General features: G+C 33.8%; 1 protein-coding gene and 1 non-coding gene across 3 annotated transcripts in view; both read right to left on the bottom strand.

Moving 5' to 3' along the window:
• Slc30a9 (solute carrier family 30 member 9) overlaps positions 1 to 24,939 on the bottom strand; it is a 96,043-nt gene that overhangs the window by 50,390 nt on the left and 20,714 nt on the right. For both annotated transcript variants that reach the window (XM_013356254.4, XM_005319948.5), the window contains 5 exons: positions 24,521 to 24,580; positions 22,072 to 22,171; positions 20,277 to 20,369; positions 19,682 to 19,764; positions 3,848 to 3,906 (listed from right to left, as the gene is read on the bottom strand). In XM_013356254.4, the coding sequence (XP_013211708.2) occupies positions 3,848 to 3,906; positions 19,682 to 19,764; positions 20,277 to 20,369; positions 22,072 to 22,171; positions 24,521 to 24,580 (395 nt within the window). The remainder of the gene's footprint in view (positions 1 to 3,847; positions 3,907 to 19,681; positions 19,765 to 20,276; positions 20,370 to 22,071; positions 22,172 to 24,520; positions 24,581 to 24,939) is intronic.
• Positions 15,087 to 15,223, bottom strand: LOC120892485 (U11 spliceosomal RNA). Its single transcript, XR_005737202.1, has one exon. It is a non-coding gene; the product is annotated as a U11 spliceosomal RNA (small nuclear RNA).

Below are 24,939 nucleotides of genomic sequence, written 5' to 3'. Positions count from 1 at the left end.
AAAATGTGGGAAGAAAAAATTAAATTAAATTTAAAAACTAAAGAGAAAACAGAAAAAAAAATAAATTAAAAAAAATGTGCATCAGGTACTCCTAGTTCTGTACTTCAAGACTAAGAGAAGGAATTATACAAAATAAAACTTGTCCGTGGGGTTTCAATCTGCACTAAGATCTGTAAGCTATAAACTCTGATCATAGATCTAGATTTCTAAGTTCTACTGCTTATTGATAAATGCAGAGAGTATGTGTTTGATTATAACAAGAATGTACTGTATCCTTTGGTTGAGTAGAGAGGAGAATGTTAAAAAATGCATACAAATAACAAAAACATGCTATCTAAGGTAGAAGATAAAGATTTCTTTAGAAGAAAGGTTTGAGAATTTTTTTTTAAGAGAGAGTGAGAGAGGAGAGAGAGAGAGAGAGAATTTTTAATATTTATTTTTTAGTTCTCGGCGGACACAACATCGTTGTTTGTATGTGGTGCTGAGGATCGAACCCGGGCCGCACGCATGCCAGACGAACGCGCTACCGCCTGAGCCACATTCCCATCCCAAGGTTTGAGAATTTAAGGGAGGGAAAAAAACAAGAAGAAAGGGAAATGAGATCTTTAAGATCAGAATAGAATGCTATAATAAGGAAAAAAAGAGATTTGTTGAGCTAAAGAATATTGTAGAAAAGGGGAAAATGTTGGTTGTAACAAGGGCAGAAAGAATAATAAGGAAGGGCTAGTATGGATACCTTTATAATAATTGTGTGTCTAACAGGAGAATCAAAATCTGAAAAAATAAAGAGATCATAGGGAGCCAGGATTCACAATACTCTTGAGAAGCATCCTGTAAAAGCTACCTATAAATTCCATAATAAAAGCAGCTGGAGCTGGGTGTGACACATGCCTGTAATCCCAGTGATACAGAAAGCCATTTGGCAGAAGTATTGCAAATTGATTCAAGGCCAGCCTCCGAAACCTAGCAAGACCCTGTCTCAAATATATAAATAGAACTGCCCTTTTTCAAGATCAAGATTACAAAATGTTGGTAATTATTGAATATCTGATATCTCTTTTTTCTATTTTTTTGTTTATACTTGAAAAATTTTACAATTAACAAGTTTCTTTTGGATTGAGACAAGTATAGAAAATTAGGACAGATTTCAGAGAGGACTAACAGGAAAAGTGGCACTTACTCATTTAAGCTGGAGATAAATGTACTTCCAATGTTCTAAAGGACTAACTTAAGAAACTCACAGAATTAGGATTCTAAGAGAAAGCACAACAAAGTAGAACATATTCAAGGGAAAATGAGCAAGGCACAGTGGCATATGCCTGTAGTCCCAGTGGCTTGGGAGGCTGAAGCAAGAGGACTGCAAGTTCAAATCCAGCCTCAGCCACTTAGTGAGGCTCTAAGCAACTTAATGAGACACCCTGTCTCTAAATAAAATATTAAAAAAGGGCTGTGGCTCAATGGTTAAGCGTCCCTGGGTTCAATCATTGATACCAAAAAAAAAAAAAAAAATAGAAAAGAAAATGTTTTAAATGGACAATATACAACTGGATTATCAGAGGGTTAGCTATTGTTTTGGTACGAGAATGCTTTTGGCAGACCCAGAACATTGTGACTTTGTATATCTTATTCTTGAAATTACTGTGAGACAAAGAATAATATAATGGAAAAAGAAGTATCTGGGGCAGAAATTAAAAAATAAAGAGATATTTAATCCTAACAAAAAGAACTAGCCTTATATGTTCTAGTGTAGGAAAGCAACAACCTTAGTGTGAGAGTGAACGTTCCTAAAAGGAACAGGGGAACCACTGAGGGAATTGGTGTACTAGTTTTATCCACTTACCACACTCAAAGGTGTGGGGGGTATAACTGAAATGAATTCTATTCAAAACCTGGCGTTTTCAAATACTGAGGCATATTAAGTCTTCAAAAGACCTCTGGTGACACAAAAGTCAACAGCTACTTTTAAAAAAATATGGTGAGGATGATAGTTCATGTGAAACAGGCATAAGGATATAAGTCACTTCCCAGGAGGCAGGTGTCTCTGGCTTAAATTATTTATTCCACAGCAGAAAGGCAGTGGCAGCAGCACTTGCAGCACAGGAATGACAATGCTGGCTCATAGACACACAAAGATTCTACTACTAAAGAAAATCTATACCCTCATTGCATTACTGGGGTGGAGAAAAACAGGGTTTAATTGTCATCATTGTTAAACTGTAAACGTTGCAAAATGGGAGCAGTGTCTCAAATGCCATTAAGAAGGAAGACAATTTGCATATGCAGCCTTTTCCCCAGATATGGCAATAACTTCTTGACAGGAGATCCCTTCCAGCTAAGTTTAAATGGAAAGTGAGCTCTGGGCACAGACTGCTTGGCATCTCGATGACTTGGGAAAAGTCATTTCAGTGGAGTGATGGAAAAGAGTTCAATTAGATTGAGTTCAGGAGAAAGGAAGAGATGGGATAAGAAAGGCAAACTTCCTATATTTGTCCTAATATTACTTACTTCTAGTAGGAAAGAAAGCTTGGTATTTTGACAAGGGTGTAGATAAGTCAAAAAATTTTGTGATGAAAAAGTGAGGTACTTTGCTGGGTGTGATGGCACAAACCTCAGCAATTCAGAAGGCAGAGGAGGAGGATTGCAAGTTCAAGACCAGCTTCAGCAATTGGGCAAGAAACTTTCACAAAATAAAAATTATCTGTGGGTATACCTCAGGATAGAATACCCCTGGGTTAAATCCCCAGTTTAAAAAATGATATATTTTTATTAATTTTCAGATGATCTTTGATTTATGATGGGGTTAATTCCTGATAAACCCACTGAAAAGCATAAAATAAGTTGAAAATGCATTCGACACACCTGCCCTACTGATATCACTGCTTAGCCTAGCCCACCTTAATGTGTTAGCACACAGTTGAGCAAAATCATCTAACACAAGGCCTATTTTATAATGAAGTTCTGCATATCTCATAAAATTCACTGAATAAGGTACTGAAAGAGAGAAATCATATAGGTATGCTTCTACACCATCATAAAAATAAAAAAAAATATAAATGGAACCAATTTAAGTCAGATCATTGGTACGTCTGTTTTTCAGCAGGTCAAAAGCTTAAGAGTGAAGAGTGATAGGGCTGGGGATGTGGCTCAAGCGGTAGCGCGCTCGCCTGGCATGCGTGCGGCCCGGGTTCAATCTTCAGCACTACATACCAACAAAGATGTTGTGTCCGCTGAGAACTAAAAAATAAATATTAAAAAAAAATTCTCTCTCCCCCCCCCCAACTCTCTCTCTTAAAAAAAAAAAGAGTGAAGAGTGAGGCTATACGGAGTTTGAGAAGAGAGAAAAAGGTATGCAGTAGGTATTTCACAGAGCGGAAGAATGAATGTACTATGAAAGTTTAGTAAGATTGTTAAATAATATTGAGATCCACTGATTTTGCATAGTCAAACAATAAAGAAAGAACAATCAAATTGGCTGAGTAATTTTCTCCTCCAAGGATTGAGATTCTTGGGGAAACAGAGAGTTAACAGTCTGACTGTTCAACCAGAGTTAGGGGTAGAAAAATAGACAAAAGAAATTAAGGATGTATATGAGAGATATAATCTTGTTACTATCTGAGAAAATAAAGTCGCTTTTGCCTACATCTACATGCTTAGAAAACTTATGTCCAAATTTAGTTGTTTTTTTTTTAAGTTCAAGAAAATAAGCCAGAAAGGAATACTTATTAAATACAATGTGCTCAAGAAAATCTTGGATTAAGATTACAGACATGCTAAAACTTCATAATGGACTAAAATTAGTATTTTACTGTGTAATACACACATATATACATTGGCAAAATATCCTTACCTTGGTGTTTCCCAAGAAATCTCTATATTCTTTTAATATCTTTTGATTTCTAAACAGCCCTGAAGGAATTAAGAAAATAAATTTAGGTCATACATATTCTTACCAGTTTAGATTAACACAACTAACTACTTAAATATGTTAAATATGCTCTACTAGCTGCTGGCAATAATATCAAGTTATCATAAGAAATCGGAATTTGCAACCTGATTAAAAATTGGACAATGGACTAGCAGACATTTCTCCAAGGATGACATACAAACAAACTAACAAAAAGATGAAAAGATATTCAACATCACCAAACATCAGAGATATACAATGAAAACACAATGAGAGATCACCTAATATCTAATAGGATGGCTACAATTGAAACAACAATAGGAAACAAGTTCTGGTTAGAATACCCAGAACCTGAAATCCTTAGGCATTGTTGGTGGGAATATAAAACATCCCTCTGGAAAATATGGATGTTCCTCAAAAACTTAAAAAGTTATGCCACAAAGCAAGTCTTAGCAAATACAAAAAAATAGAGACACTATTTTCTATTTGACCACAATGGAATGAAATTAGAAACCAATGATAAAATAAAAACTAGAAGCTACTCTTAACACCTGGAGACTAAATAATATGCTACTGAATGACACATGGATAACAGAAGACATCAGGAAGGAGATTAAAAAAAATTCTTAGAGGTAAATGAGAACTCCCATACAACTTATCAAAATCTCTGGGACACTATGAAAGCAGTACTAAGAGGAAAGTTCATTGCATTAAGCTCATTCATTAAAAGAAGAAAAAGTCAACAAATAAACAACCTGAGATTACATCTAAAAGTCCTTGACAAAGAACAAACCAACACCCAAAGTAGTAGAAGACAGGAAATAATTAAAATCAGGGCGGAAATCAATGAAACTGAAACAATTTAAAAAACTGACAAAACTAGAAGCTGGTTTTATGAAAAATAAATAAATAAATCAACAAATCCTTAGCCACCCTAACAAAAAGAAGAGAGAAAACTCAAATTAATAAAATTCGTGATGAAAAAGGAAATATCATGATAGATACTATTGAAATACAGAAGACAATTTAGAAACTATTTTGAGAATTTATACTCCAGTAAAATAGAAAACATCAAAGACACTGACAAATTTCTAGAGGCATATAACCAACCCAAACTGAGGGCATATACAATTTAAGCAGAACAAATTCAATCAAGAAAATAGAAGATGTCATCAAAAGCCTACCAACCAAGAAAAGCCTGGGACCAGACGGATTCCCAGCTGAGTTCCACAAGACCTACAAGAAATAATTAATACCAATAATTCTCAAATTATTCCATGACATAGAAAAGGAAGGCACCCCTCCAAACTCATTCTATGAAGCTATATCATCCTGATACTGAAACCAAGCAGAGACACATCAAGGAAAGAAAATTTGAGACCAATATCCTTGATGAACATAGATGCAAAATTCTCAATAAAATTCTGGCAAATCACATACAAAAACATATTTAAAAAATAGTGCACCATGATCAAGTGGGGTTAATTCCAGGGATGCAAGGTTGATTCAACATTTGGAAATCAATACATGTAACATCACACTAACAGACTTAAAGACAAAAATCATATGATTATATCAATTGATGCAGAGAAAACATTTTACAAAATACAGCAGCCTTTCATGTTCAAAACACTATAAAAACTAGGGAAAGTAGGAACATACCTCAACACTGTAAAAGCTATCTATGCTAAATTCAAGGCCAACATCATTCTGAATGGAAAAAAATTGGAAGCATTCCCTCTAAAAATGGGAAAAAGATAGGGATGCCCTTTTTCACCACTTCTATTCAACGCAGTCCTTGAAACTCTAGCCAGAGCAATTAGACCAAAGAAATTAAAAGGATACAAATAGGAAAATAAAAACTCAAACTATCATTTTTGCTGACGACATGATCCTATACTTTGAGGATCCAAAAAACTCCATCCAAAAACTTCCAGAATAAATGAATTCATCAAAGTAGCAGAATATAAATTCAATATCTATATATCAAATGCATTTCTATACATCAGTGATGAATCCTCTGAAAGAGAAATTAGGAAAACTACCCCATTCACAATAGCCTCAAAAAAAAAAAAAAAAAACTTTGGGAATCAATTTAACAAAAGAGGTGAAAGACCTCTACAATGAAACTACAGAACACTAAAGAAAGAAACTGCACTTGATCTTAGCCAAAAGGCCGAGAAGCGATAAAAAGAAAGAAACTGAAGAAGACCTTAGAAGCTAGAAAGATATCCCATGCTCTTAGATAGGCAAAATTAATATTGTCAAAATGGCCATTCTACCCAAAGCGCTATATAGATTCAATGGGATTCCAATTAAAATGCCAATGTCATTCCTTATAGAAATAGAAAAAGCTATCATGAAATTCACAGCCAAAGCAATCCTTAGCAAGAAGAGTGAAGCAGAAGGTATCATAATACCAGACCTTAAACTATACTACAAAGCTACAGTAACAAAAATGGCATGTTATTGGCACCAAAATAGACATGTAGACCAATGGTACAGAATAGAAGGTACAGAATAAATACAGTTTTCTCATACTAGACAAAAGCACCAAAACCATACATTAGCAAAAAGATAGCCTCTTCAACAAATGGTGTTGGGAAAACTGTAAATCCATATGCAGCAAAATGAAACTAAACCCCTATCTCTCACTATGCACAAAACTCACTTCAAAGTGGATCAAGGACCTAGGAATTAGACCAAAGACCCTGTGTGTAAAAGATGAAAAAGTAGGCCTAAATCTTCCATTGCATCAGATTAGTCCCTGATTTCCTTTACAAGACTCCTAAGGGGAAGAAATAAAATCAAGAATCAATAAATGAAATGGATTCAAACTAAAAACCTTCTCATCAAAAGAAACAATCAATAAGGTGAAGAGAGAGCCTACATTTTGGGAGCAGATTTTTGCCACACACATGTCAGATAGAGCACTAATCTCCAGGATATATAAAGAACTCAAAAAACTTAACACCAAAAAACCAAACAACCCAATCAATAAATGGGCTAAGGAGCTAAACAGACACTTCTCAGAAGATATAAAATTGATCAACAAATATACGAAAAATGCTCAATATCTCTAGCAATTTGAGAAATGCAAATCAAAACTACTCTAAGATTTCATCTCATGCCAGTCAGGATGGCAGTTATCAAGACTACAAATAACAATAATTGTTGGTGAGGATGTGGGGGAAAAGGCACACTCATACATTGCTGGTGGGACTGCAAATTGGTACAACCAATCTGCAAAGCAGCATGGAGATTCCTTAAAAAACTTGGAATGGGGCTGGGGTTGTGGCTCAGAGTTAGAGAGCTTGCCTAGCATGCTTGAGGCACTGGGTTCAATCCTTAGCACCACATAAAGTAAAATAAAGTCATTGTGTCCACCTATTAACTAAAAAAAAAAAAAGAAAAAAAAACTTGGAATGGAACCACCATTTGACCCAGATATCCCACTCCTTGATCTATACCCAAAATATAGCATATTTTAGTAACATAGCCATATCAATGTTTATAGCAGCTCAATTCATAATAGCTAAACTGTGAAACCAACCTAGATTCCCTTCATCAGATGAATGGATAGAAGAAACTGTGACATACATACACAATGGAATATTACTCAGCATTTAAAAAGAATAAAATTATGGCATTTGCAGGCAAATGGATGGAGTTGGGGAATATAATGCTAAGTGAAGTTAGCCAATCGCAAAAAACCAAAGGCCAATGTTCTCTGTGATAAGTGAATGTTGATCCATAACTGGGGGCAGGGCATGGAAAAAAGGAGGAACTGTGATTGGGCAAAGGGTGGGGAGGTGAGGGGAGAAGGTATGGGGGCAAGAAAGATGGTGGAATGAGAGGAACATCATTACATGAGATACATGTATAACTGCACATATGGTGCAACACTACATTGTGTACCACCAGAGAAATGAAAAGTTGTGCTACAACTGTGCACAATGAATCAAAGTGCATTCTGTTGTCATATATACCTATTTAGAATAAATAAATCCCTTAAAATTAAAAAAGCATGATAAAAAAGTTATTTGAAATAATTCTATTTTTCTTTGTTATATCATCAATTTAAAATAGTTAATTTGTTTATTTACTGCAAAACAAAACAAAACTTAAAAACAGTTGGCATAATGGTGCACACCTATAATCCCAGTGACTTGAGAGGCTGAGACAGTCCAGATCAGAAGTTTGAGGCCAGCGTCAGCAACTCAAGTGAGGTCCTAAGCAACTAAGCAAGAATCTATCTTAAGAAAAAAAAAAAAATTAAAAGGGCTGAGGATGTAGCTAAGCAGTGAAGCACCCCTGGGTTCAATCTCCAGTATCAATCAATCAATCAATAGGATTACCATATAATCCAGAAATCCCACCTCTAGGAATATAAATAACAGAATACTAAAGAGGGTCTTGAAAAGCTGTATGAACAAGCATGATCATAACAGCACACTAGTTATATTTCCCAAGAGGAGAAGAAACCCAAATGTCCATCAGTGTACCAGTAGATATTATTCCACTTTATATGATGCATCTAAATTAGTTAAATGCACCGAAACAGAAAGTAAATGATGGTTGTCAGGGACTTGGGGGAAGGGGAAAAGGAGTAGTGGTTATTTAATAGGCACAGAGTTTGTTTTGCAAGATAAAAAAAAAAAAGCTCTGATGATATTTTACAACAATGTGAATATATTCAATACTTCTGAACTATACACTAAAAAATCGTTAAGATGGAAATTTTATGTTTTTTACTGTAATAAAAAAAAGGGAGTGGGGAGAGCCCTGGAATTGCAACAACATAAAGACACTTTTATAAAATTCTCTTCTAAATATTACCTAAAAATATATAAGTTACTTAAATCCAACATAAAAACAAATTCTTAATGTTGAACACTTCAATAAAAAATAAATATGCTTTCCCAAAATTTTGAATTTACCTTAATGTTGAACACTTCAATAAAAAAATAAATATGCTTTCCCAAAATTTTGTATTTTATTTTATTTTTATTTTTTATTATTGTTCAAAACATTACATATAGCTCTTGACATATCATATTTCATACATTTGATTCAAGTGGGTTATGAACTCCCATTTTTACCCTGTATACAGACTGCAGAATCACATCGGTTATACATCCACGTTTTTACATACTGCCATACTAATGTCTGTTGTATTCTGCTGCCTTTCTGATTCTCTACTATCCCCCCTGCCCTCCCCTCCCATCTTCTCTCTCTACCCCATATACTGTAATTCATTTCTCTCCCTTGTTTTTTTTCCCTTTGCCCTCACTTCCTTTTATATGTAATTTTGTAACCCCTGAGGGTCTCCTTCCATTTCCATGCAATTTCACTTCTCTCTCCCTTTCCCTCCTACCTCTCGTCCCTATTTAATGTTATCTTCTTCTCATGCTCTTCCTCCCTACTCTGTTCTTAGTGGCTCTCCTTATATCAAAGAGACATTTGGCATTTGTTTTTTAGGGATTGGCTAGCTTCACTTGGCATAATCTGCTCTAGGGCCATCCATTTCCCTGCAAATGCCATGATTTTGTCATTTTTTAGTGCTGAGTAATACTCCACTGTGTATAAATGCCACATTTTTTTTTTATCCATTCATCTATTGAAGGGCATCTAGGTTGGTTCCACAGACTAGCTATTGTGAATTGTGCTTCAATGAACATTGATGTAGCAGTATCCCTATAGTACACTCTTTTAAGGTCTTTGGGGAATAGTCCGAGAAGGACAATAGCTGGGTCAAATGGTGGTTCCATTCCCAGCTTTCCAAAGAATCTCCATACTGCTTTCCAAATTGGCCACACCAATTTGCAGTCTCACCAGCAATGTACAAGAGTACCCTTTTCCCCACATCCTCGCCAGCACTTGTTGTTGTTTGACTTCATAATGGCTGCCAATTTTACTGGAGTGAGATGGTATCTTAGGGTGGTTTTGATTTGCATTACTCTGACTGCTAGAGATGGTGAGTATTTTTTCATGTACTTGTTGATTGTTTGTATATCCTTCTCTGAGAAGTGTCTGTTCAGGTCCTTGGCCCATTTATTGATTGGGTTATTTGTTTTCTTATTGTTTAATTTTTTGAGTTCTTTGTATACTCTGGATATTAGGGTTTTATCTGAAGTGTGAGGAGTAAAAATTTGTTCCCATGATGTAGGCTCCCTATTTACCTCTCTTATTGTTTCTCTTGCTGAGAAAAAACTTTTTAGTTTGAGTGAGTCCCATCTGTTGATTCTTGTTTTTAACTCTTGTGCTATGGATGTCCCATTAAGGAATTTGGAGCCCGACTCAACAGTATGTAGATTGGAGCCAACTTTTTCTTCTATCAGATGCAGAGTCTCTGATTTGATATCAAGCTCCTTGATCCATTTTGAGTTATCTTTTGTGCATGGCGAGAGAAAGGGATTGATTCATTTTGTTGCATATGGATTTCCAGTTTTCCCCGCACCATTTGTTGAAGATGCTTTCCTTCTTCCATTGCATGCTTTTAGCCCCTTTATCAAATATAAGATAGCTGTAATTATGTGGATTGGTCTCTGTGTCCTCATATTCTGTACCATTGGTCCACCCGCCTGTTTTGGTACCAGTACCATGCTGTTTTGTTACTATTGCTCTGTAGTACAGTTTGAAATCTGATATCGCTATATCTCCTGATTCACACTTCCTGCTTAGAATTACTTTTGCTATTCTGGGTCTTTTGTTTTTCCATATGAATTTCATGATTGCTTTATCTATTTCTACAAGAAATGCTGTTGGGATTTTGATTCGAACTGTATTGAACCTATAGAGAACTTTTGGTAATATCGCCATTTTGATGATGTTAGTTCTGCCTATCCATGAACAGGGTATATTTTTCCATCTTCTTCTATTTCTCTCTTTAAGGTTCTGTAGTTTTCATTGTATAAATCTTTCACCTCTTTGTTATGTTGATTCCCAAGTATTATTTTTTTTTTGAGGATAATGTGAATATTGTTGATATGTTTTTGTATCCGATATGCCAGAATTTTATTGAGGATTTTTGCATCTAGGTTCATTAGAGATATTGGTCTGTAGTTTTCTTTCTTTGAAGTGTCTTTGTCTGGTTTCAGGATCAGGGTGATGTTGGCCTCATAGAACGAATTTGGAAAAGCTCCTTCTTTTTCTATTTCCTGAAATAACTTGAAAAGTATTGGTATTAATTCTTCTTTAAAGGTTTTGTAAAACTCCACTGTATACCCATCCGGTCCAGGGCTTTTCTTGGTTGGAAGTCTTTTGATGGCTTCTTCTATTTCCTCCTTTGTTATTGATCTGTTTAAATTGTGTGTATCTTCCTGACTCAATCTGGGCAAATCATATGACTTAAGAAATTTATCGATATCTTCACAATCTTCTATTTTATTGGAATATAGGGTTTCAAAATAATTTCTAATTATCTTCTGTATTTCTATAGTGTCTGTTGTGATATTGCCTTTTTCATCCCATGTTAGTAATTTGAGTTCTCTCTCTTCTTCTCTTCATTAGCATGGCTAAGGGTCTGTCGATCTTATTTATTTTTTCGAAGAACCAACTTTTTGTCAATTGTTTCAATGATTTCTTTTGTTTCAATTTTGTTGATTTCCTCTCTGATTTTAATTATTTCTTGCCTTCTGCTACATTTGCTGTTGTTTTGCTCTTCCTTTTCTAGGGTTTTGAGATGAAGTATGAGCTCATTTATTTGTTGGTTTTTTCTTTTTTCTTTTTTTTTTGAAGAGTGAACTCCAGGCAATGAATTTCCCTCTTAAAACTGCTTTCATTGTGTCCCACAGATTCCGATATGTTGTGTCTGTAATTTCATTTATCTCTAAGAATTTTTTGATTTCCTCCTTTATGTCTTCTGTAACCCACTGATCATTCAGTAACATACTGTTCATTTTCCAGGTGATGCAGGATTTTTCCTTCCTTCTTTTATCATTGATTTCCAGTTTCATTCCATTATGATCAGATAAGATGCATGGTATTATCTCCACACCTTTATATTTACTAAGGGTTGTCCTATGGCATAATATACGGTCTATCTTTGAGAAGGATCCATGTGCTGCTGAGAAAAACGTATATCCATTTGATGATGGTTGATATATTCTATATATGTCGGTTAAGTCTAGGTTATTGATTGTGTTATTAAGTTCTATAGTTTCTTTACTTAACTTTTGTTTGAAGGATCTGTCCAATGGCAAGATCGGTGTGTTGAAGTCACCCATAATTATTGTGTTGTGGTCTATTTGATTCTTGAACTCGAGGAGAATTTGTTTTATAAACATTGCAGCACCATTATTTGGTGCATACATATTGATAATTGTTATGTCTTGTTGGTGAATGGTTCCTTTTAACAGTATATAGTGTCCTTCTTTATCCCTTTTGATTAACTTAGGTTTGAAGATGATTTTATTCGACATGAGTATGGCCACTCCTGCTTGCTTCTGAGGACCATGTGAGTGGTATGATTTTTTATGTGTGTGTGTAATACGTACATTTTATTTTTAAAAAGGTGAAAATAATTATTGAAAAATGTAAATTTTAAACATGGTTACCTATGTAATAGGGAGAAAATAAAGTAGATAGAACAGGGATGAAGCTTGATTTCTCTATAATATTTTACTTTGTAGATTTGACTCTGGAGCCATGTAAGTGTTTTACACAATTATAAAACAAAAATAAAATTGCCTCTAAAAACCACAAGCAAAAAGAAATAAATGAGCATAATTTTATATCTAATTGATAATATATTCATATAAAGGAGAAATTTCAAGTGACTTTAAAACTGACTACACATCCCTAGTGGGATATATACTAACTAACGAGAGAAATACAAAAATTTTAAATCACCCTGAAAGAAATATTACTATTATTTTGAAACTGTATTATTCTCTTTGGGTGTATATATACACTCTAGAATAAATCAAATATAATTACAATTATGTTAATAAATTAGGAAACAGTATTTTTAGTACAAAAGATAAAAGTCAAAGGAAAAAAATACCCAGGAAGTTTATTCTTTTCCAATTAATAATAAAAAAAAAATTCAATTGTATTCTCCTGTAAAGGTGAAAGTGGTTCCTTTTAGAAATGGGTGATTCCTAAACTGGGACAGGAAATATACAAAGATGAGCCTGCAATATCATACTGTAACTGAAAGTAAGGATGCGATGGTACAAGAGTTACAACAAAAGGACTTCACAGCTCAACCTGAGGCTTCCAGTGGCCAACAAGGGAGCAATCCAAATACTATTACTTTGCCTACTTTGTTTTTCCTTACATGCCATCTCTCTTTCGTTCTCCTTGATCTCCTTACAGTTTAATTGTCCCCCCTCTTGATAATAAACTCCCACATTCTCAAGAAACTTTTCCCCTTTTTTTATATTTCATTTTATTTTTTAATTTGTTCTTTTTAGATATGATACATGAGAGTACACTGTATTTTGACGTATTTTACATACGTGGAATATAACTTACTCTAATTAGGCTCCTATTCTTGAAGTTACACATGGTGTGGAGTTTCACTGGTCATGTATTCATATATGAACATATGAAAATTATGTCTGACTCATTCTACTATCTTTTCTATTCCCCATCTCCCTTCGCTTCCCTTCACTCCCCCTTTGTCCAATCCAATGAACTTCTATTCTCCCCACAATCCTTATTGTGTGTTAACACCCACATATCAGAGAGAACGCTCAGCCTTTGATTTTTGGGGACTGGCTTATTTCACTTAGCATGTTAGTCTATTAATTCCATACATTTATCAGCAAAAGAAAGTCATTCTTTTTTATGGTGAAGCAATATTTCATTATGTCTATATACCACATTTTCTCTATCCATTCATATGTTGAAGGGCATCTAGGTTGGTTCCATAGGTTAGCTATTGTGAATTTACCTGCTATAAACACTGATGTGGCTGTGTATCTGATGCTATAGGATGCTGATTTTAAGTCCTTCAGGTATATATCAAGGAGTGGAATAACTCGGTCCAATGGTGGTTCCATTTCAAGTTTTCTGAGGACTCTCCATACTGCTTTCCACAGTGAATGCACCAATTTACAATCCCACCAGCAACGTATGAGTGAACCTTTTCCCCCACATCCTCACCAACATTTATTTTTATTTGTCTTCTTGATAATTGAATTATCAAGATGGAATTTCAGTGCAGTTTTAATTTGCATTTCTCCAATTGCTAGAGATGTCCCTTTTTTTTCTGATGTTACTAATTGTATCATAATTATTTCATAATTTCCACTTAGAAATTCTGCCAGGTCATCTGGGGAAGGAAATATTGTCATTTTTAAAGCCTCAATTCTATGCATAAATGTAGTCAAAGAATGTAGAATCCTCCTAAATATTTTTTGGACCTTCCAATTTTATCCTCTTGTCAAGTTACTCCTTCAAAAGCACAAAAACAAAGTGGGCTAGAATTCTAATGAAACTATTTAAATGGAGTAGGTAAACTTTTTTCTATAAAGGGGTCTATAGCAAATATTTTGTGCTCTGGAGGCCAAGAGGCAATGTAAGGCGCTGGGGTTATAGTTCAGTGGTAGAGTGCTTGCCTAGTATAGTTGAGGCCCTGAGTTTGATCCTCAGCACCACATAAAAACAAACAAACAAAGTTATATAAAAAAGAGACAATGTAAAGGATACTATAAAGATAATTACAGAAAAAGAAAAATAAATTTCCACTAATTTTTTAAAACGAATGTTTGATTTTTTTAAACTTTATTTTATTTTGCTTATTTTTATGTGGTGCCAGGAAATTAACCCAGTGCCTCACACATGGTAGGCAAGTGCTCTACCACTAAGCCACAACCCCAGTCCCTCCACTAATTTTTTGACAAAAATTTAAAATAAATATATGTGAGTACAATTTTTTTTTTTTTTGGTAATACAAGGTCTACTAATAGGATGGGAGTAAGATAACATTTTACTTAACTGAGATTTAAAAAGTTAATGTATATAGAGCTATATACATAGCTCAGTGGTAAAGCACATGCTTACCATGCACAAAGCACAGAGCATGCTTTTTGATCCACAGCACCAAAAAGGAAAAAAAAAGTTAGTTCTCCTTATCAGTTCTTTATCACCCAAATTGGTTGCAAATGCTCATGTGTAATAATGATCTGAGATTTTGTATATTTCATACATGAAAAAATACTACTATCAATCCATAAGCATAAAATTTTTAATCAACAATCACCAGCTGCTCACCTACCAAAATATTATGCTTCCAAAATCTCTTGATGTGGATTTTGCATAAGGAAGAGAGTTGCCCTACATGTACCAATCATGACAGAAGCCTTTTTTAAAGCATATGGTTTTAAATGAGCATATTCACTGCTTTGAAAGCACTTATAGAATTTTATTAAATTCTTTGATATTTTCCTTTTAGCATGTCATTATACAGCAGTTCAATCACTTCCAATTAAAGGTTACGTGGAAGCTCTTCAAATGCACAGTTCAGTGGATTCTGAAATATGGAAATCTCCTTTGCACTTGCAACAAATAAAAATTGAAAAACATTTCTGGAACTATGGGTTGGGCTGGGAAATTTTAACCACTACACATTTCTTTTGTTTAGCTTTAAACAGTATAGAAGTCCATAAAGCAGCTTAACATTACATATAATTTAAACAATGAATCTGTTGTGAAATGACTTTACTAACAAATAAGTTTCATATTTAAGAATTGTTTTACCTTAATGCATTTACAATGAATGCATTAAGAAATCTCAAGACTGTCACAAGGCTAATTTTCAAAGTTATTCAGTGATTGGTAATAGTGATGAATGGTGGGCTTTCTTTTTTCTTTTTTTTAATATTTATTTTTTAGTTGTAGTTGGAAACAATACCTTTATTTCACTCATTTATTTTTATGTGGTGCTGAGGATCGAACCCAGGGTCTCACTCTACCGCTGAGCCACAACCCCAGCCCCGTGAGCTTTCTTTTATTTTCTTTTGGGTGGGCTTTCTTATTTAGAAAAATTTCAGTCTTGAATATTTAATCCCAAGATCAAAAACTTGAGGTTAATCTGACAAACCACTGAAATGACAAGGGTAGGGGTAAATCAGAATAATGAGCTAATGTGATGAAAAATTCACAGAAGAGTAACAATAGCTAAGATCACAAGAGTGAATAAAATTCACAGTTGATACGGCTGACCTAATAACAAATGAAAGATTGAGGTATTTTCTGCAAAGTACATACTAATGACAAAAACTTTATGCAAACCTAGTGATAAATGTAAATTGGTTCAACTAAGGCTTTTCTTGCTCCACACAGACTTTTATCAACATCAGCTATACACATCTTAGCACATTCTACTCCAGGTTTACAGAATTGGTATTTTAACATCTTTAAAAATAGTAATGTCTATAGTTCCATAAAAATCATTCATAAAGATAATTCTTCAGATGCACTGACTTAGTATTGACTTCTTAAATAACAAAGACTAAGCAGCACATGTAACCATCTGTAACATCTGTCAACTTATCAAGAGACAAGGAATCCACTCAAAATAATTTATTTGCCTTGTTTTTTAAACAATTATTGATGCTGTTCCCAAATCAAACAACATTTGATCATATCCCATGTTAGCTCAGTATTGAGGTATGTGTTAAGGGATGTAAAGATGGTGGAGATGGGGGTACAAGAAAAAATGCTGGCTGGAGTATAAGACCCAATGAGTCATCATGACCCTTTGTAAGATACATCCCATTACCACAACAACTCCCTGCCAGTAAGGGTTTACTGCCCATGGCAATTCCTGCAACAGGTTCTGTATTCTAATTAGGTGAAAATAAAGTAACCAAAGGGAACAAATGGGACAAGTACTTCAGCCAGGTCTGTATGGAGAGGACATAGAAGCACAGCTTAGGATATAAGACAAGGCTTGCCCAAATATTGGGGTCTTGAGCCAGTCTATTCGGCTGAGCCCACTCCACTCACTCTAATGAATATTAACTTTCACTTTCACAAAATACATGCTCTGTCTGTTACTTCTGCAGACTTGCTCAATTCTTTGTCCAGGATGCCAAGAACCTGAACCCCCTACTAGACACCCCACCAGTATCAATAGTACCTATTAAAAAAAATCCCAATAATTTAAGAGTATATCAAAATTTCTGGTGCTATCTGACCCCAATATGTATTTCTTCCACTGAAATTAAGTGTTTCACTTCTGTGACTGTTAGGTGCAGCATACTTATGGTAGTCAACAACTGTTTGCTTCTTCTGAAACACCAAAAGCTCTTAGATACTAGGATTCACTTACTCCTTTGATACTTTTTAAAATGCCAAACCAACCAATGACTTAAAGGACTTGGATTTTGCAAGAAAATCTACATTCAATATGTAGATAAGTGACTACTACATATTCCAGTCCACAAGTATCTCACATATATTCCTTATTCCTCCCAACTGGACCGGCTAAAAAGATATATAAATGTTTTCAATTTTGACAAGAAAAGAAATCAGCTGCAGAAGGTGACTCACTTTCTTTAACAAAATTAAAGCTATATGAGAGTACCTTGGAACTTCAACCAAGAGCCAACTGAGAGGATTATTAAGACTGACAGGTTAGCAAGCAGTGGGTAACCTTTGTAAAACAGTTCAACCGTTGCCATCACACAAAGTGACTAAAACAAACACCCTGACCTTTAGAGGTATATACTGAAATATTTACAGATGAAAAGATAACAGTTTCTGGAACTGATTTGAAAGTAATCTAGTAAGATGAGGGCTCCTAAGAGAGAAACCAAGTTGGCCATGTGTTGATGACTGTAAAGCTAGGTTATTAATACTTGAAAGATCACTATACTTTCCTCTATAGTTCTGAATATATTTGAAATTTCCCCACTAAAAAGGAAAAGGCAAAATAAATTTTGAAGTCAGAATGTTTCATATTTAGAACATTTATAACTGTGTTAAAAGCCACCAAAGCTCGCTAAAAAGATTTTTAAAAGACACACATCTAACAGATAACTGAAAAGAAAATGTAAACAGATTAAAAGATAATCAACGCTCAATAGTAACCAGAGAAATTCAAAATTAAACAAGTGTCATCTGCTACCAATCAATGCATAAAAAGTTAAAATACTGTTAGTATGTAGCATTGACAAGGATACAACAGGCACCCTCATACTCTATGAGTGTGAAGTAACCTCAAGAATAATTCTTCAGGATCAATCAAATTTTAAAATTTCCATATGAAATTTGACCCTAAAATTCTGTTATTAACAGTTCTATATAAATATTCACAATTGTCTCTTGTGAAAAAAAAAAGTGGAAGTTGGGGGAGATAAGATGGGCTAGGGATATAGCTCAAGTGGTAGTGCTCTTGCCTAGCATGTGCGAGACACTGGGTTCAATTCCCAGCACCACAAAAAAGAAAAAAAAAATGGAAAAAGTCAGATGACATTCAATAATTCACCAATGTATTCATATTCTTTTTTTCTTTTTGGTACCAGGGCTTGAACTTAGCTAGGGATGCTTAACCACTGAGCCATGTCCCCAGCATCCTCCACACCCCCCTTTTTATTTTAAGATAGGATCTTGATAAGTTAGGATGGGGCTGGGGCTCAGTGGGACAGCACTTGCCTAGCATGTATGAGGCACTGGGTTAGGGAACTAGGTTTGATCCTCAGTACCGCATAAAAATAAATAAATAAAGGTATTGTGTCCATCTACAACTAAAAAAATATTAAAAAAACAAAAGTTGCTACTGTGATTACAAACATGCACCACCATACCTGGCCACCAATGCCTTCTTTATAAAGTAAAAAAAAAAAAAATTGTAAAACATAAATCCCACTCAGCTTTTTAAAGATAAATAATATATATTTCTAAATATAGAAAAATAGTTATTACACTGACATCTATAATGCACAAGCATAAGTATATATAAATTTTAAAATGCAATGGAAATAGATATACACCAAACTGTCAACAACAGTCATCTCCGGCAGGTAAATAAAAGAATATTATAGAAAATGAAAGGAGTCACCTTATTCTTTTTGTTTCTTTATTCATTTTTAATCATACTTGTGTCCCTTTTATCATTAATAATACATATTTATGTAAATTAATCAATTCTCTAAGACATATTTTACCTTATCCTAAATCTAAACTCTACAGTTATTTTGTTACTAAACTACTACATTGTTAAGTAACCTCAGAGTCTTATCTGTATCTGTATCTCAAGCACCAAGCACAGCTTCTTGTGGGTGTTTAATAAATATCTACTGAATGAATTAATTAACGTGGTAGTTGAGTTAATAGACCTTTCTGTAAGAAAGCAGGTATCTTCTATTCTATTACTTCTATCACAAGTATAATCTTTAAATCAAATAAGTTTTAACAGTACTTTAACTTATGAAAACCACAAACTGTGGCTTCTCTTCCTCTCATCATCTTTAAAAAGCTATCAAGAAAAAAAAATAGATCCAGTTTTTCATAAATTAAGACCCAAAAGGAAAACAGGTGTTTGCTGGAACCAATAAAGCCAAAGACACAGGATATACCAGCACTAAAGAGTGTAGAGTTATCACAAACATGATTCTTACAAACAAATTACTTTTTAAAAAAATATATTTTTTTCATTATAGAGGGATACAATTCCTTTATTTTATTCATTTATTTTTCTGTGGTGATGAGGATTGAACTCAGTGCCTCACATGTGCTAGGCAAGCACTCTAACACTGAGTTACAATCTCAGCCCCCGAAATTACTTTTTAATTAACTTAGCTTTAAGTTGAATATACTTACGTTCTCTGTATTCGATTTCTGCTTCCTTGCGCAGTTTCTTCTCTCTGGCAAGAGCTTCAGGACTTCCCCAAACTTCCAAGGATCTGTTATATAAAAACATTGTCATCACCAATGAACTATTTTAAGGACTTTACTGTAATTATATTTAAATCTAAATCAACAATATGAGAATCTTTCAACAATGCATAAGGTCTTTTTGGAAAAATACACACTTAAGGAACTTTTCTAATTAAATCTAAATAAAAAGAGTAACCTCAACAACAAATTTTCTTATAAATTCTGTCATATATTTAGGTAACTAGTACATACTAGTAAAAATTTAGGAAATATAAAATTCTATTCCAAAATATGTCATTTAAAAAATCCTGAATTTATCTGAAATGTGTTTTTATTAATCCCAAATTTGGCTTCATTTTTATTCTAAGAGACATAGGATCTAGGGCTGGGATTGTGGCTCAGCAGTAGAGCACTCACTTAGCATGTGCAAGGCCCTGAGTTCAATCCTTAGCACCACATAAAAATAAATAAAGGTATTGTGTCCAACTATAACTAAAAAATAAATACTTAAAAAAAAAAAAAAGACACATGATCTTACTTTGCCTCCACATCTGATCTCAAGTATACAGTAAAGGACTCAGTATCTTCATGGGGACTTCGTTGTCTGATTTTTCGGAGCTGTTCTAGATCACTGAAGAAAGAAACATGTTGAATTTATTTAAAGTGCATATTGTTTATAGATTAAAAGGATTACTATGTGTTCTCTCATATGTGGATGCTAGAGTGAAATAAAGAAAAGGGGAGGAAAGAATAAGACCACATAAAGAACCAATCAAAGAAAGTCTAGTAGAGGAAGGAGAAAGGGAGGCAGGGGGGAAGGCAGGACAGAAAAGGGGAGACCATGAACTGAAGCTGATTTCTATATATGTATGAGTTTTTCTGGATGAACCCAACTACTATATATAACCATAAAGCTCTAATTGAAATAAATAAATAAATGGAGGGAGAAAAGGATTACTAAGAGCAGACAAAAGCAACTATACTGCTCCTCATCTTAAAAGAATATACTTCATAGCTTTGAAGACAGGTTTAAAGGTGGCGTTCGTATATATAAAAATGGTCTTTAGACAGTGAAAAGAAAAAAGAAAAGAATTATTCTTGATGGTCAGTACAGACATCAGAGCATAATGTGTAGAAATTCATTTCCCTTGTAGGTGTTTGTATTTTTTTGTTTATGGACACACCACTGCTAATCTTTAATGTATGAAAAAAAAAGTTAAAAGTGAAAAGAATATGGCTTAGAGTATCATCATGTAAGAATTTAAATTAAAAATTTACAAGTATAAATTTATTTGATGAAATTTACATATTCATCAAGTCACTGTTAAATATTTTATATTTAATCACTGGTCTTCCTAAGGAAATTTTGTAATAGCAATGGAAAAACCTACAAATAAAAATTGGTGACTAGAGAACGTCATTAAGTTCTAGAAATTAAATCTAGATTTAAAACAAATGAACAGCCACAACATGTTAGTAAAAATATTTGGGCCAGGCATTGAAAAAATAAACATTCTAACTCACTCTCTACTACTGATTCACTAAATAAGCTTAGTCTAGAATGTGTGATAGCAATACCTGATTCAATTAATTCACAAAATTTCTGTGAGAACCAAATGAAATATCCTATGTCAAAAATATAGTTTTACATCAATGTTATAATCAGTTATATTAATGATTATGAAAGTTATAAAATGTATTATAGGAATACTTATTTCTTGATACTATACCACAGGGGATGGAAAAGGGATACATCATTTTGTTTCTCCAATTAGCCCACAAAGGAGGGAGAAATTTTGAAATCTGTGACAAATACAATTTCAACAAACCATAACAATAGATTCTTTGGTGATACAGAGGTTCTGGAAAACTTGCCTTTGTGAATTTAAGAAGCTGAGAAAGTCTGAATTTGCTCATGCTAGGGCAGAATTCAGTTTAGTAAGTTAATAATTTGAATTTTTTTTGTTGTTTTTGGCAAAGGAGATTGTGCCCAGTGGTACTTAACCACTGAGCTATATCCAAGCCCTTTTTATTTTTTATTTTGAGACAGGTCTTGCTAAGTTGCTTAGGGCCTCACTAAGTTGCTAAGTCTGGCTTTGAACTCGAAATCCTCCTGCCGAAGCCTTCTGAGTCGCTGGGATTACAGGTGTGCACAACAATTCCTGGTGCTAATAATTTTAACATTTTTGAAACAAAAATATTTCTTCAATTTAGGATGAACCAAGGAGAAATTTTCCACATATGGATAGTAGCAGGTAACACACTGTAAGAAAAATATGGCCAGATTGTTTAGATAGGGCGCAATACTACATTTAAAAAAATATATATTGTACCTGGGCTTAAGGCAGAACTCATTCATTGCTCTGACTCCAGTGATGAAATTATTCTGAGTGTATTTTGATCCATATTCCCTTTTTTTAAGGACTGCTTTGACTAAATCAAAAACATAGAAAAATATGTAAGTATGCACATTGAAAGTCATATTTGAAGAATACATGTTGATTCTTAAGTGGTCTCACTAATAAATTCCATAGGAAGTTATTTTCCTGATGCACCAAATGGCATCAGAAAAAAAAAATTATACAAGTGCAGAATAGGATAGAATTGCACTTGTAGCCATCCAGTTTTTATCTCCATAGTTCATTTGTAATTTATGTTCAAATGCTCACCTTTTGTCTAATGAATACCTTGTAGCTGTGAAACTGAACTGTCTAAAACATAGAAACAATTAAGTTATTTAGGGTCTAACTAAAAATAAATTTTCAATTGAAAAAATTATAGTTTAGTTCAGTGTTTTCAAACTGTGGGACAAACCAGCATTTTATAAAGTCAAAATAGAATGTAAATGAAGAATATTTAATATATTTAAGAATAAGTACTTTTGTGAAGTTTGATTCAGTTATGTATAAAAATCTGTCTTCTAGGTTAAGGAGTAGTTTGACTTGCAGTCAAAAATGTTTAAAGACACTGGACTATTTCACATACTGTAAACTGTGAAAACTGAAGTAAACTAAGGAACAATTTTATCAATTAAAACTTATGGTAAATTTCCTATTATCAAGTATTAAAACTGCCATAAAAAGTAAAAAATGGCCAGAGACATCGATAACAGATACCAATCTGGCATTAATTATGTATGGTTGGTGAGTTAAAAATTACACATTCTTCTAAGTTAACAAGTCCTTAGAAAGCAAGACTTTTATTAGACATGCGACAAAAATAGATAACTTAAGCAAACATCTAAAAAAGCCAGAACAATACAACAAAAATTCCTCATAAGCTCCATTTCAAATTGTCACTTATTTACTTCATATTCTATACTCTTATCTAGTGATTCCTAGTTTTCTGTTCTACTTCCAAATTGAAAGAACACAATCAAACCTAAAATTATCAATCACTTCAGTGGGCAAAAACACTCCTGTAATAATCCATTAACTATTAAAATTAAATTTAAAAATAAGAATATTTTTAAAAACAAACAAACAAAAACCCAGAACCTTACCTGAGAAAAGTATATAAGGAAATTTAGACTTCTTTTTGCCTAAGTTCCAGGTGTCTAAGCTGCTTTGCTCTAATAACCCTAAAACTCAAAATCACATCTCAGTTTAGAAGATTCTTTTTTTATTGTTTTTCTAAATTCCTTCAAAATATCTAGAAATTCCTGTTGTTTATCATGACCCAAATTACTGTAAATGGGAATCTTGATACCATACCATGAAGGATGTGATTATGAGGGAGGAGAAAAGGGAAACATTATCCCATTGGGATACTGCTATTTTGATACCAATTATTCATTTTCCCAAATTACCCTAAAAAAGAGGTCTCTTATTTATTTGTTTGTTTGTTTATTTTTCTGATACTGGGGATTAAACCCAGGCTCATTTTACCCACTGAACTACATTCCTAGCCTTCTTTTGTTTCTGTTTTAAGCCAGGGTCTCACTGAGTTGCAGAGAGTGGCTTCAAATCTGCCTCAGCCACTCAAGTTGCTAGGATTATAGGCGAGCACCACTGTGCCCAGCTAGATCGATCTCTCTCTGTCTCTCTCTCTCTCTGTCTCTCTCTCTCCCCCTCTCTTTGGTACAGGGTACTGAACTCAGGTATTTGACCTCTGTGCTACATTTCCAGCCCTATTTTGTATTTTATTTAGAGACAGGGTCTCACTAAGTTGTTTAGCACCTTGCTTTTATTGAGGCTGGCTCTGAACTCTCAATCTTTCTGCCTCAGCCTGTCAAGCTTCTGGGATTACAGGTGTGCACCACCATACCCGGTTTAGAGGTCTCATTTTTTATTGCCATCTATAGGAGGGAAAACTAAGGCTCAGATAAGTCAAACTGCCCAAGTCAAATAACTAATAAACTCAAGAGTTACAAACTGAACCAAGTTTTGTTTGACACCAAAACCATAGTGCTCCTAATCACAAAGAGATACCTCCACAAAACAGCTGCTTTGGAGATGGGAACCAACAGTCTGTTTCACATAACAGAGCTGCAAACAAATTCCTCAGAACTCAATTATTCCTAGAAAAGACATACAAGAATGGCCAAACTCTACCAGAATTTGAAAAAGATGTAGCTGAAGATGTTGGCCAACATGCAAAATAAACTTCTGTAGAAAATAAGCTTTTAAATAGAATAAATTCTTATGGTCAATCTATTTAAATAAAAGCAAAATAGAAGTATTGCTCTTAAAATAATATAACTATAAAAATCTCCATAAGTTAATGTAATATATTTAATTCAAATCATCAATAAAATAAAAATATAGAATAAAATATATTTACCTCTTACTTGGAGAGGTTCTTGCTTAAGTGGGGCTTTGAGTTCTGCGCCAATATTTTCTGCTGTAAAGTTTATTAAACAAGTTTACATTAAAGGTACTTTCATACACAAACCTATAAGCATAATTAATATTAGCCCAATGAATCTAGCAATGTATAAAAAAGATAAAAAATATCTTAGACTGTGTTAGATTTATTCTAAGATATAAAAAGTAGTTAAACATTAAAAAGCAATTTATTCCCCTCATTAACAAAGAAGAAAAACTATAAAATCATTTCACAAACTAAAGAAAAAGCACTTAATAAAATTCAGTATCGTACAAATATCAAACCCTATTAGAAAACAAGGACAAAAGAAATTTCTTTCAAGCGAAAAACAAACATATAATACTGTATTCAATGGTAAAAGTTTAGATACATTC

The sequence above is a fragment of the Ictidomys tridecemlineatus genome, chromosome 9 (genome assembly GCF_052094955.1).
Source record: "Ictidomys tridecemlineatus isolate mIctTri1 chromosome 9, mIctTri1.hap1, whole genome shotgun sequence".
Classification (NCBI taxonomy): Eukaryota; Metazoa; Chordata; class Mammalia; order Rodentia; family Sciuridae; genus Ictidomys; species Ictidomys tridecemlineatus.
This window is presented reverse-complemented; position numbering and strand designations above follow the sequence as displayed.